The sequence below is a fragment of the Dipodomys spectabilis genome, unplaced genomic scaffold (assembly GCF_019054845.1).
Source record: "Dipodomys spectabilis isolate Male_0828 unplaced genomic scaffold, ASM1905484v1 ptg000051l, whole genome shotgun sequence".
Taxonomy (NCBI): Eukaryota; Metazoa; Chordata; class Mammalia; order Rodentia; family Heteromyidae; genus Dipodomys; species Dipodomys spectabilis.
This window is the reverse complement of record NW_024870728.1, coordinates 7663495-7678152: the sequence shown is the minus strand read 5'-3', so window position 1 is coordinate 7678152 and position 14658 is coordinate 7663495. Positions and strand designations below refer to the sequence as shown.

Sequence of the window (14658 nt, the reverse complement as noted above, 5' to 3'; positions counted from 1 at the left end):
AGTTTTAACACAGCAATTTTTATTGTATTACTTCAGTGTTTTGATCCTTTAGAAAACATTACCATGGTAAAGAAGAATAACTGAACTATTTAAAATTTAAAACGGGGCTTTACTTGATTTCTTGAATATTTTTTGTTTGTATGTATCCCCACCTGCCGGTATTTAGGCTTGAACTCAGGGTCTCACACTCTTGCTTAACTTTTACAATCAAGCCTGGTACTCATCACTTGAGCCATGCCTCCACCTCCAGCTTTTTGCTAGGTAATTGGAGATAAGAGTCTCTTGGATTTGTCTGCCTGGGCTAGTTTTAAACCACGATCCTCTTACTCATCCTTCTGAGTAGTTAGGATTTTAGGCACAGTTAGTTACCAGCTTATATGTAACATTTTGTTATTTATACAAAGTATTTGTGATGTTTTGCTAATCCAAAGTACCAGCTGAAGAGAAAGTCAGCTGAAGAAAAAGTTATTCTAACTTGTGAAGTATTTCCGGGTTATTATGAGCCACACCAGGGCAAGGGCTTGACTTCTACTTCATCTGGTAGAAGGCTTTGCATGTAACAGATGTTTAATAAATGCATGAAGTCTGAGACTACACAGAGAAGATGCTGACTTTGTGCTCAGGTGTACAATTTGCTTTGGAAGAACTAAGGGACCCTCCTCCAAATACCTGTGTGGCAAGTCAAGTCTATTCACAGCTAAGAGGTCATGCTAAACAATACCCCCAAAGGCCCCTCAAAGGTAAAGGGTATTCCCATAGCTAGTGATCTTATGCTCAAATACCAAGTGAAGGATTAACACCCATCCTTTTTTCCTAGGTGCATATAGACACCAGACAGGCAGTAAGTGCAGACTACCTAATGCCATCTAAGCCTGGCTGTAAATATTTCATCATGGGCCCAACCAAAAAGCCTTCCACCTCCCTTGACCTAGTGGCTTTTTCACTAACCTCTGCCTCCCTGATAAAACCCCATTCTTGAGCCCATCTCTTTACACAAACTTCCATGTCTGAGGGAAGGTCTGTGTCCCTTGCTGGCAATAAACAGTCCCAGCCTATTGTGATGGAGTCTGGCCTGTTCCTTCCTTTCTCTTCCACTTTCCTAACACCAAGTCCCAGCTAATGACTTAGTGGCTTATGTGGACCTCCATGGGTTTTTCTACTGTAATAATGTTTCTAATGTCCACCACCATTATTATGCCCATTTCCAGAGAGGATTATCAAGTCTTTGCCTAAAGTCCTATACGTAATGGACTAGTTTGGGTTTGTCTGACCCCAATCACTTTCCCACTAAATTTGAACTGTCAAAGTCAAGATAAACAGTGACAAGTCTACACCTGTTGGCGGTAAAGATCCTAGAGGGAACACTCAATTACAGTTCTCAGGAAACACTGCCCTGAGATTAAATCCTTTGGCTGCTTACACTGTTATTCTATCAATGTTATTTCTTTCATGAAATTACGGGGAAATTTAGTAATGCATATTTTCCTACATTTTCTTTTTTGAAGTCTTAGTCAACAAAATAAAAACATTTGGCAATGCTTCTATTAGTCTTCAATATGATTTTTAAAATGTTCTTTGGTCAAGAAACCACTACAAAAAAATCACACTGCCCTTCAGCTCATAAAACATTCTAACAACCAATCTATAGATCTAATAATATAAGACATGTAAGGAAGAATTGGATAAAAAAAAAAAACTTAATGACAGATGAAATACCTTATTAAAGAATTTGCTTCTTGGGGGGCTGGGAAGGTGGCTCAGTGGTAGAGCACTTGCCTTGCATGTCTGAGGCCCTGGGTTCGATTCCTCAGCACCACATAAGCAAAAAGAAAAAAGCCGAAGTGGCGCTGTGGCTCAAGTGGTAGAGCACTAGCCTTGAGCTGAAGAGCTGAGGGACAGCGCCCAGGCCCAGAGTTCAGGCCCCACAACCAGACCCAAAAAAAAAAAAGAATTTGTTTCTTGGCAAAAACACTGATTAAGCTCATAAGAACTCTCCAAATTCCACAGTATGAATTTCATAAAAGACTTAAGAGACTTGATCTTGTTATAGGTAAGCCTGCTGGTGACAGCTGAGAATCCAGTGTAATCTGTGTTGTGTAACTCTGCAGTGTGGCACAATATTCAAAAATGCAAGGTTGCCACTCACTATCACAAAGCAGTTTCTACAACCAAAATACCAAGCTTAAATATACAGTCTTTATTTGTAACTCTTATCCTACTGAAATTCCAAACAGGTGAAACAATATTGAGTCATTGTTAGACTACAATTTGCTAAGACAAGCATACATTTAAATATCTAGACTCTAATTTCACCTTTAATCACAGGCCTGAAACACAAAGTCTGAGGCTAAGCCTCTGCCGTTTTCAATCAGACCTAGTTTTTGTTCAATTTAAAAGGCAGAGAAAAAAAGAGGGGTAAATAAATGCATATGCAACAGATGTTGCAAAGCAAAGGAAATTCAATTAGGAAATGACAACTCTTTGGAAATTAGGGCACAGGCTGAGAAGGCTGAAAGGCAACAAATAGCCAATGTAATGCTTAAATGAAGAACTTAGCTTATCAAACTGGCAAAAAAAAAAACCTAAAAGTAGCCAAAAAATGTAAAGAGCAGGTACATTCAGCCCTATTCTTCAGAGAGTGATAATTTACACTATTTTGGGGAAGAAATTTGCAAAACAGATCAAGAGAATTAAAACTCTTTTAATGTTGGTCCAATTATTCTACTGGGAGGCATTTGTCTTAAAAAAAAATAAGTAATCAGAATTATAGAACGGAGTTCAAGAATAGTTAAGCATACATACACACACATTTACACACATCATTTTACATTATACTCACACAAAGATACATGTATATAAAAACACATGTACATATATGCCAGCACACATACATGATTAATATAGTAGTGCATGTGTTATCAAAATACATGGAAGAAGTACACATGTTCAGGATAGAAGAATGGTTTAATTAATTCTCAAACACATACCCATTAAGTGTTAATGAGCAGGAAAAAATGGTAACTCTAATTTTAGTCTCTGGGGTAAGGAAACTAAAGTGTTATCATGAAAACTCAATTCAAATCATGAGAGATGTTCTAGGTTTTCCTTGTGTGTGTGTATATATGTTGGCATGTGTAAGAGTGTTGTGTGTGTCATAATTACCTGGGTAGGTCTTGATAAAGTTCATTTTATTAAAATCTTCAGAAACATGAAACTCCTAAAAGTAAGCATATGTAGTAAGAAAACAGTTATGATTTTTAGAACAACTTTCAAAATGAGTGAAGTCCAAAAACGCTTGTCACAAGATCCAGGGCTCAAAATGAGCTATTTTTTCTTTCATCGCACCAAGTCCTTGGGCCACCACAGAGTGGATCAAAGACACTCCTGTGACTGGCACCGCATTTGTGAGCTTCTCCCTCCTCAATTGCAAGTTTTGTTGATTTTGCTTTCTTGTTAAATGTTCTAAAGACACTATGCTTTGTAACCAGGAAAAAAGTACATGCTTTAATTTTAAAAAGCTTTAAGACAAAACAAAACTATAAAGAAGCTAAGAATTCTATTGACCAAGGCTAAAAACATTAACTTGTCTTTTTTTTTTTAAGTACTGGGATTGGTGGTCACCAGGAGTGTTTAATTTATACTGAAACACTTCTCTTGTCAAACAATCAGGCATTTATCGCAATAACTTTATTATAAACTGCCCAACACAAAGCTGTTGATATAGAGATCATGAACAGTACCTACCATTACAGCTCCATTATCCTGGCCAACAAATATCCTCCTGCTATCATGATGGTAAGCCATAGCAGAACAAGGAGCTGCCAGAAGACAAAGAGCACATCAGAACACAGCTAAGCATCTTAAGTCACTCTCTAAAGTATATCATCAAAGAGCTATATAATTTAGGATACAAAGAAAAGGGGACAAAAGTGTTAAGAAAAATGATTATGAAATTCAAAGGTAAACCAAGTTCTCTCTGTTGCTTCAGATTAAAATTCTGTAAGCCTGCTCAACTATTTTTATAATTTTCAGGAAGTGAGTTGGCACGAGGTCTCATATGGTTGAAATTCCTATGGACAGCAAGGAAGTTTATAGACCACAGCTTATGTGTGATCTGACTCCAAATGTCCATTAGGTCATCTGGCCCCTGCCATTCTTCCCCAGAGGTCAAAGATTAGCTGGAATCTGTAGACAGAGGGGTTCCCAGTATTACAATTTCCATGCATGCTGGGTGTGAGCAAGCTGGGGAAGTCACCCTGCCGCCTCAGGCTACGCTCTTCCCCAGTGGCCAAAAAATGCGCTTTAGAACCAAGTAGTTAGAGGTGATGGGTAAGGTTGGGAAAGATGTATAAGAATGATGGAAGTGGTGGTGACGATAATCAGGATGAATTGTACTAAAAAACTGACATTTTGAATTGAAACCTCTTTGTACAACTACTTGCAAGTTAATTTTTTAAAAAACAGAAAACACTCATTATGCAATGACAAACACAACACACTGTCTGCAGTAAGCAGAGTGGCGACACACGGCAGGGTCGTTGCTCACACAAGGGGTGCCCTGGGATGCCACCTCCCTCTTCCTGTGTGTTCATGCTTCCCAGGACCCATCTACCCTTTTTCTACAAGTCAAGAGCCAGAATCAGTTTTTTTTTCTCGGAAAGGAGAACTTCTAAATTGTCTCCTGCTAAAAATCAGAATAAAATGGATTTACAAAATACAACATTTTGTGGCACCAGGGGCTCATGCCTATAATCCTAGCTACTCAGGAGGCTGGGCTCTGGGGGACAGAGGTTCAAAGGCAGCCCAGGCAGAAATGTGAGATTCCATCTCCAACCAACCAGAAAAATGATAAACTGAAAACATTGCTCAAGTGGTAGAGTACCCACCATGAGTAAGAAAGGAAAGCAAGTGTGAAGCCCTGAGTTCAAGTCCTGGCACCACCAATAACAACAAAAAAAAATTAGTAAAACTTGAATTTATTCTGACCTAAATAATTTTAATCAACAATAGAAGAACCACAAGAAGGTAAGACAAGCCAGTAACAAAAGTGAAACAAAACAAATGAATTTGACTTAGCTTTGAAACAAACTCATAAAAAAAATTACAGGAAAAAAATCTATATGAAGTCAGCACTTGAAAATAGCTTAAAATTCTCTTTTTACAAGGGAAGCAAGTAAACTATGTAACACTAGGTGGTACCCAAAGACAAAACCACAACTGCAGAGCAAAGCTGTTTCAGAGGCAGCCAAGAACCACATTAAGTCAAGGCCAGCAATGAAACTGAATATCAAATAGGACTGGCAAAAGACCTGTACACCTTTATCTCTCTACTCTCAAACCCAGGTTTGAGATTATTTTAAAAATCATTTTTAAGAATTATAATCACAAAAATATATATCTTCATACAATGAAAACTTTGTTCTTTGGTTAGCAGGCATAAAAGTTTAATTGACAAATCACATCATGCTTTGATAATTTCAGATATTCGTTGCCATTATTTTTGCTTGTTCTTCGGTTGGTAATTAATCTTGATGCATCTGTTCTAAGCCTTTCAAGTCTTCTCATACCTGGTTAACAAACTACATAAATAGGCAAAACCCTTCTTCTGTATTAGAACTTCAACATGCTCAAAGAGAGGCCAGAGAATTTTTTGTATGTTTTTTTAATTGTAAAAATGCTGTACAGAGGGGTTACAGTTACATGAGCAAGGTAATCAGTACATTTCCTATTGAGCATTGCTGCCTCCTCCTTTGTTTTCCCCCTACCATCCCTTCCTTCCCACCTCCACAACTACCACCCTCCCACCCTCACCTCCAAGTTGTATGTTTATAAAAAGTAAAAAGCTTCCCGTTAGTTTTGTTTACAAAATTGTGTCCTGGCTTTTTTCCTTAGAAGTAGAGATTTCTCCTAAGATAAGCAACTTACATTTTAAAAGGGGGAAGCTAAATAAGTTTTACAAACAAGAAAACAAAAACACAGATTTTTCAAATCAGTGGACTTTTAAAAAGGCCAAAATTATATGCTTGAAACATGGACCAAAGCCAAATTCAGTCTATTGATTGTCTGGTTAATATAAAGTGTTTTGTTTTTATAATTGGAATCCAGCCAGGGCCCTTTTATTCTCCAACAATTTATGATCACTTTTGTGGTACAGTGGCAGAGCTGAGTAGTTGTCACAGACTGTTTGCTCCATCAAGTCTAAATATTTACTGTCTAGCTCACTGGACAAAAATGTGTGGACCCCTTTCTGTCTCTAGTGGGACAACACAGTTTTTGAGTCATAAATGGGCATGACTTGGAATTCCAGACACAAGCAATCAACTTCATGCTCCTGACTGAAATTTTCTTGTCTACAAAAAAAAAATCTACCTTATAAAGGTATGGCAATGATTTTTATAAAATTATGTCATATTACAAAAAAGGATATGAGATACACAGTAATGCAAAAACTAACAGTTACCATATTTCTTCAGCTACCGCAGATTCTGCAAATGATTTCCATTAAGTAAGGTAACATTTCTGCACATAAATGGGCAGTTCTTCTAGCTGATGCTACTTCTAGCAAGATCCATCACAGGGCCAGTAGGAAATAAGGAGTCAGCAGTCCAACAGAAGCCTACTTTGTGGTTGTGGCTATGAGGTGGGCTCAGAGGCCCAGACTACCCTCTGCCCTGTCATGTCATCAGTCAGACTCCATAAGCACCTTACTAAGACAGCAGTCACTGCATATTTCAGAAACAGGGTCAGACGTCACTATGCGCAGATGTAGGTAATGTGAAGGCACTTCTGCTTGGCACAATAAATTATGGTTGGTAATCTTCCAAGGTGCTCCTCATTCCTATATATTGCAAGGCTATATATTGCAAGGTTTTATCACACCTCTGATACTTGTTATATACAATTCCAAGCCTATTTCATGTTCTTTGAATTTTTTTAAGGGCAGAGATGTTAACCAGTTCTTGAAAGCTATTGGTAAGCTATGCAGGATGTCAGCAGTATCTGGACAATTGTCCTCTGGGGAATTTAGTAACAAACTACCCAGCATACACCAAATTGTTTTCACTTCTCCTAGGGGGTCGTCTGAAAACAAAAACCCTTAACTGAGGAAAACTCCTCACTAAGGACTCAGTCTTAATGCAGCTAGAACTGCCTTCTTTTTTTTTTTTTAATTGTGAAAATACTGTACAGAGGGGTTACAATTACATGGGCAAGATAATGAGTACATTTCTTATCAAGCATTGTGGCCTCCTCCCATCCCTTCCCATCCTCCCTCCCCTCCCCCCTCTCCCACCCAATCCTCCCCGCTCCCCCGGCCCGCCCCCCCCCCCCCACCAAACTTGTGAAGTTCAGTTTTCAACATAAGGACTTGTATATCTCATTGTTGCAATGGGTCCACCTGTATCCCTATTTAAACGTTTTGTTTTTCCCCTTCCCCTCCACAAATTATACCGATATCAAATACAGTGAAAGCAGGGGTTATACTGTGGGGGAGGGACATACAAAGCAACAAAGAAATAATCTTATAAATGTGTTAGAAACAATCGCATGAAAGAAAAAAAAACATTTGAATACATATCTTAGGGTTCATTTCCCTGACATCACCTTATCTGACCTTTTCTGCTTGACTCAGACAAATACTAGATATTGCAAATAAGGGAAACCATGGGACCTATGTCTTCTGTGTGGCTATTTATTTTAGCAGAATTAGACTCTCTCTCTTTCTCTCTCTCTCTCTCTCTTTCTCTCTTTCTCTCATTCTCTTTCACCTCTCACTCTCTCTGGCCTTGGGTGACATCTGGGCATTCTCTCTTCAGGGCTGAAGAAATGAGAGAAGGATGGCAATGCAATGCCAATTGGATTTACTAAATGGAAGTTTAGGTCAAGATGTTCTGGCTATTTTCATACAGAAGCTGTACCCTCTGAATTTGCTTTTAGAACACAGCCAACAGTTAAAAAAAAAAAAATTCTCCACTTAGAAAGTAGACCATGAAGCCTGGGGCTGGTGGCTCATACCTGTAATCCTAGCCACTTAGGAGGCTGACATCTGAAGACTACAGTTTGAAGCCAACCCAGGCAAGAAAGTCTGTGAGATGTTTATATTCAATTAAGCATGCGCGCGCGCACACACCACACACACACACACACACACACACTGCACGCGCATGCACACACACAAAGATGGAAGTAGAGCTGTGATTCAAGAAGTAGAGAATTAATTAGCCTTACACAAAAATGTTCTGGGACAGTGCCCAAGGCTCTGAGTGCAAACCCCAGGACCGGTACAAAAAAAATTTTAATACAAATAAAAATAAAGAAAGTAGACCCTGAATCAGAGTGGTGACAATATCTTCAAAGACTGAACCTCGTTATGAGAGAGTACAGAGAGCTTTTTAAATGCTGATGTGTTATTATCTTCTCAGACAAAGTTACCACTAATGTCAGGGGAAGACAAAGAGCAACCTGGGGAACAGGCTCATTTTCCTCCTCCTCCCCCACTCTAGTTCTGCTTCACTTAAGTCTGCTTCAGTTAAGCTGTTAGACCCAAAATCCTTTACAAAAGAAAAGGAGTTTTCCCATGGTTTAGCGTAGCCTGCCAGAGGTATTAAGCAACAACTCAATGTGAAACCCAGTAGCCATTTTTAGCTAGTTTTTTAAAAGGCTTCAGCAACAGTGTGGCAAGATGCACAACTTACAGGCCATTGTGTGATAAATACTGGGCCAGTACTGGCCACTGTCTCTCTTCAGCCATACTCGGATGGTACTGTGGAGAAAAGGAAAAAGTACTTAGTAATTTGTGTTCCAGGAAAACTTCCATTTTTCACTTTTAAAAACATTTTCAGTACATTTTCCTAATTGATTTCATAAAGTTAATCAATTGAGCAAAATTGATAAATACATATTTATAGCATATTGAATAAGTACAGTATCTACACAGATTATACATAGTTATATCTCATGCAATGGTAAGCTATGTAGTACCTTTTTTTTTTTTTTTTTAATTGTCGGTTGTGGGCCTGAACTCTGGGCCTGGAGGCTGTCCCTGAGCTCTTCTGTTCAAGGCTAGCACTCTACCACTTGAGCCACAGCAATCCGGCTTCTTCTGCTTATGTGATGCTGAGGACATGAACCCAGGGCCTCATGCATGCAAGGCAAGCACTCTACCACTGAGCCACCTTCCCAGCCCTATGTAGTACCCTTGAAGCCAGACAGACTAGGGGAAAATGAAGTATGATCAGCCTACAGCAAATACAGGAGATATCTCTTCATATACTTCCCTTAAGATTAAGGGAATAGGCTACGGGGGGATGGGGGAAAAAAAAAGATTAAGGGAATAAAGTCATTTTAGGGGAAAATGAAGCAGACAGACAAAGAGAAAATGAGGTAAGATAAGCTCACAGCAAATATATTCCCTGAAGTTTAAAGGACCAAAGTCATTTAAGGAGAAAATGAAACTGGATAATTTAAGGAAACTGAGACCCGGTGAAGGCAACTCAGGAATAAGGTATGTTAGAAACACAGAAGTGCAATCTTTGCTTCAAAGAGACTGCATCCCCTCATCCCAAGAATTAATACTTGGGGCTGGGAAGGTGGCTCAGTGGTAGAGCACTTGCCTTGCATGCTCGAGGCCCTGGGTTCGATTCTTCAGCGCCACATAAGCAAAAAGAAAAAAGCCGGAAGTGGCGCTGTGGCTCAAGTGGTAGAGCACTAGCCTTGAGCTGAAGAGCTGAGGGACAGCGCCCAGGCCCAGAGTTCAGGCCCCACGATCAGACCCCCCCCCCCAAAAAAAAAAAAAGAATTAATACTTGTCTGACAGGATGTATACCTTCCTGAAACAATGACTTCCCCCAAACTTAAGCAACCTCCTGCCCCAAACGCAGATAAAAGGGTGCCCCATATCTCAAGGGTAAGGATCCATTTGTGGATAATACCAGGTGTGATTAAAGCAAAGACATAACACCTACCTTTGCGCAACTTTGAAGCCAGACCCCCTGTCTTTACCATAGAAATACCCCTGAAGTGAAAAAGCTGTCTCTCTCTCCTTTATAACACCCACATTCTTGTTAGTGTGTCTCTGCCTTTTTGTTTGCTTGCTTGCTTGCTTAATCAAATAAAGCTCTGCCAAGTTTTCTTATCACCAGTGCCTTGTCCAGAAATTCTTATTCTGCAGTAGAAGTCAAGGACCCTAAGTGAAGAGTCCTCATATCTAAAGGGAACTTCACTAACCCTCATCTGCATCCAGTGACACCTAGAAGTCAAATAATTGAGGGAGAGGGGTGCCAGTACTGGGGCTTGAATTCAGGGTTCAAAGCTCTTACTTGAGCTTTTTTACTCAAGGCTGGTGCTCTACCACTTAGGCCATACCTCTACTGTGAGTTTTTTGCTATTTAATTGGAGGTAAGAGTCTCACAGACTTTGCTGCATGGACTAGCTTTGAACTGTGATCCTCAGATCTCAGCTTCCCTGGGTTTTGAGGTATGGCTTAGGTATTAAAGCACTAGCCAACGAGCAAAAGTGTCAAGTCCTGGTTGGAGTCCTGGTTTCCAACAACAACAACAAAAAATCTCAGTCTCTTGAGTAGCCAGAATTACAGGTGTGAACCACCAATGTCTACCTTCAAATAATTTTAATATATAAAAATGTTTATAATCTAATGATACACAAAGAAAATTGGAACCAATCAACTACTTTTCCTTGGTAAAATGTGTGAACTCAGCCAACTGAGCAGTATACACAAAAAGAAAACACTCATAAAGAGTCCATTAAGCATCAGAAAAGAAGAGAGACATGTCCTGCAACATAGCTCCTCTCCCCACAGTCCTCAGCCTGCAGTCCTGGGAGGAAATCACCCCACACTGCGTCTCTGGCCCCTCTTTACCAGCACTCCCACAGTACCATGAGGAAATCCTGTACATGTGCAGGAAAATGACAAACCAAGAAACAGCCAGCGTTTAACATGTGGCTTCATTGCAAAAGAAGAGAACAAAGATGGCACAGCCAGGCACTATGCAGTCCACATCCCGTAGCCCATGCTTCCTCCTCTGTCTACCCAGGACATTCCAATTCTGATACTGCTCCCCTGCTCTGCCTCAGCCTCTGCCTCTGTCTTATTCTTCCCCAAGTCAACACTGCACAAGCATGTCTTTATTTCTAATAGAAACTCAGCTTTGGCCACAGTAGGTAGTGATGGTTAAAGCCAGAAGCTGGTTACTCAGGAGACTGAAATCTGAGGACTGAGGATTGAAGCCAGCCTAAGCAGGAAAGTCTGTGAGAATCTTATTATTTCCAATTAACATCTAAAGTAGAGCTGTGGCTCAAGTAGTAGAGCACTTTGAGTGAAAAAACTAAGGGACTGTGCCTAGACCCCAAGTTTGAGCCCCAGCACTGGTGTACACACATACACATACACACACACACACACACACACACACACAAAATGATTACAGTTGTGAACTAAAATCCATCAACACTAAGTGATGATATACATGTTCCATCTTTGGGGATTTTTATTCTTAGTTCAAGACAAGTAAAACATGTCTGTAGGGATGAAAATCAGAATAGAAGCTTATTCTGGGGAGAGTAGGACAGACAAAGAGCCAGAGGGAACCTAAAGGGGAACAGAGAGGCTCTGAGTTTTTTAGACTAATAGGCATCTTTCCCATGTTCCTTTCCTTCCCAGCAGGCATTATTCCCAGAGTGACCAACACTAGGCCTATTTACTGCAGACAATAAATAATCGCTTTCCTTCTCCTTTCCCCTTTCCCCCTCCATTGGGTGAGTTACAACCATAAAGGTAATAGGACCTCTTAAAGTGACCTTCAGACTGCCCAGCTGCAGGCCTCTTATCTACTAATTGGGCAGCTGCTATAAATCCTGGCCTACCATGATGAAGTCCTGGGCCCACATCTAGGTTCCTACCTCCTAGGCCCTCTAGACTATATGTAGTCACCTCAGACAAAGACAGGCACTTCCTCTCCCTGTGAGAACTAGTCTTGTCAGTCCCTGCTGGCAATAAACCTTTCTTTCTTTGTTCTGCATGACTGTGTCCATGTGGTTTTCTGGGCTGGTGCTTACAGAGTTGACACCTCTGACCTGTCCAACTACACGCAAGACCTGAACAGGCTACTGAAGGTGACCTCAGTGATCCAGGGTACCACAGTGTCTGCATGCTATTCTATACAAGTTAGCTAACCGCCTTAGGGGCCATGTCATGTGACCAGAGGACAGGGAACCTGTTAACACCACAACTAGAGTAACTGCAGATGCTCTACAATCAAATGACATATTATTTTCTTCTACAGATAATTTGGACAGAAATTAAAAAGAGAGATGGAGAACAAGCCTATGATTCAATAGGTTAAGCAACACTTCCTCACAATGTGCAGGTTTATTTATACCTTGATTCAAACAAGTGGTAATATATATACATATATACATATATTGATACATGTAGTTTTATTATACTATGTAATATTCTATACTATATATACAATATATTATATAACTAATATTATTGTATGTAATAGATCTTAATATGAAACTACCAGTAATACAAACATCTGTCATACTGAAAATCATTGCTCATTTCTTTGAGTGTAATAGTGGTGTTTCTGCTTTTGTTGCTGTTGTTGTTTCTGTTGGTTGTGGGGCTTAAACTCTGGGCCTGGGCGCTGTCTCCTTAGCTCTTCAGCTCAAGGCAAGTGCTCTACCATTTCAGCCACAGCACCACTTCCAGTTTTCTAATGGTTTACTGGAAATAACAGTCTCATGGACTTTCCTTGCCAGAGCTAGCTTTGAACCATGATCCTCAGATCTCAGCCTCCTGAGTAGCTAGGATTACAGGTGGGAGCCACCAGTGCCTGGATTAGCTGCTGCTTGGTTTTTTTAAGAAACAATAATTCCTAAATAGCATACAGTTATCTGCAGCATTACCACCACAAGTGAGCCCTCACATCCTGGGCTTCCTGCTCTTGAGTTATCTTCTAGCCACTTGCCCCACACCAACCCACCTGCAGTTTATCCTGCAGCTCATCTCCCATGGAGTCACACCCAGCACCCTGCTCCTGTGCCTCAGGATCAACCAGGGGTTATATTAGATCCACGATTCACTGGCAAATTTGATCCCTGTGACTTCTGCATCCCATTGACCTGTCATCCTTACAACCTCCCCCCACACACACACACACCAAACATCATCTCAAGTCTCCTTTAAAATTCTACCAAGAGCTCCTCTCCAGCTGCTTCTCTAGACAGACAGCAGGACAGATGCTATTTTACCACCACTACTTCATGTGAAAGAATCCACTGTAAGCTTCTAAACATGATCTATCTACTACAAGGATCTTAACCACAGTCTATGCCACTTCAACCAGAATGCTTATGGGCATATTTCCAGACAGGGGAGGAAGCCAAAAGAGATGTTGCAAGTGAAAGGCCAGCTCCATGTAAGCATTAGATCTGCTCAAGGATTCTCCTGCACTTCCCAATCTACAGGAACAGGGTCCAAAGTCCTAAAAGATTAAGACTCCCTCCATGCAGTGCCCTCAAGCTCACTGGCTTCGTTTGTACCAGGATCACCCAAGGGTTAAACCTGAAAGCTACCTACCTCGTAGGTGTTTTAAGTCAAAGGAAAAAGAAAATGCTGACACATTCTAAAACTCTTCAATCCCAAAAGTCTGGGTCATAAAAGTGAGGGCCTCTTAAAGAATTTAGTGATATATGCCCTCCTCTTTGGCAGTACAACATTCAGTATCAGAATACTGTTAATTGAAAGGTCATCTCTTCTACGAAATCACTTAACTTCAGAGTCAAACTTCATACACCTTCCGACTGATATTTAAACTAGCCCAAGGATATAACAAAATCTGCCTATACTCCAGAATTTTGAAAATACAGTATTGCAGTTAAGCCTACAGATATATTGCATGAGATTTTGACCAAGCATGGTCAAGTAAGTAAAAATTTTAAAAACCAAAGGGCAACACATGTAACTCCAGCTATTTGGAAGCAGAAATTAGGAGGATCTTAGTTTGAGGTTCACCTAAGGAGTCTTCCATCTCAACCAATACACAGGCTTCCATGGTTACAGTTACACAAGAGGTGCAGGTAGAAGGATTGCACACCATGGCTTTCTCACCTCCCCATATAAAACTCTACATGAAAAATAAGGCATAAAAAGCTGTAAGTGTGTGGGGCTGGGAAGGTGGCTTAGTGGTAGAGCGCTTGCCTTGCATGCATGAGGCCCTGGGTTCAATTCCTCAGCACCACATAAGCAAAAAGAAAAAAGCTGTAAGTGGCACTGTGGCTCAAGCAGTAGAGCGCTAGCCTTGAGCTGAAGAGCCGAGGGACAGCGCCCAGGCCCATGACAGGACCCCCCCCCCCCCAAAAAAAAGCTGCAAGTGTGGCTCAAGTAGTAGAGCACCTGCAGGTAAGCATTATGGATGCACAGAGGCACTGTATGTGCAGTACAATATAGGTAAACTGCATCACTTGCAAGCATTGAACTCCACGCATCCTAAGCATTCACAGATTTTCCAGTGGTGGCCTCCTGGGAACCATATACCTGCAGGTAGCATGAGTCTACTTTTATTTCCTTTGGAGGACAATGTGGATCCAGACTAAGACCCAATTAGTAAGTGAGAGAATTGGCAAGATTGACAT

At 40.6% G+C, this 14658-nt stretch overlaps 1 protein-coding gene across 1 annotated transcript in view; it reads right to left on the bottom strand.

Moving 5' to 3' along the window:
• Wdfy1 (WD repeat and FYVE domain containing 1) overlaps positions 1 to 14658 on the bottom strand; it is a 45194-nt gene that overhangs the window by 18895 nt on the left and 11641 nt on the right. Inside the window, exons 2-4 of the mRNA XM_042679287.1 lie at positions 8694 to 8761; positions 3745 to 3818; positions 3163 to 3217 (exon numbers count right to left, since the gene is read on the bottom strand). Of these exons, the coding sequence (XP_042535221.1) occupies positions 3163 to 3217; positions 3745 to 3818; positions 8694 to 8761 (197 nt within the window). The remainder of the gene's footprint in view (positions 1 to 3162; positions 3218 to 3744; positions 3819 to 8693; positions 8762 to 14658) is intronic.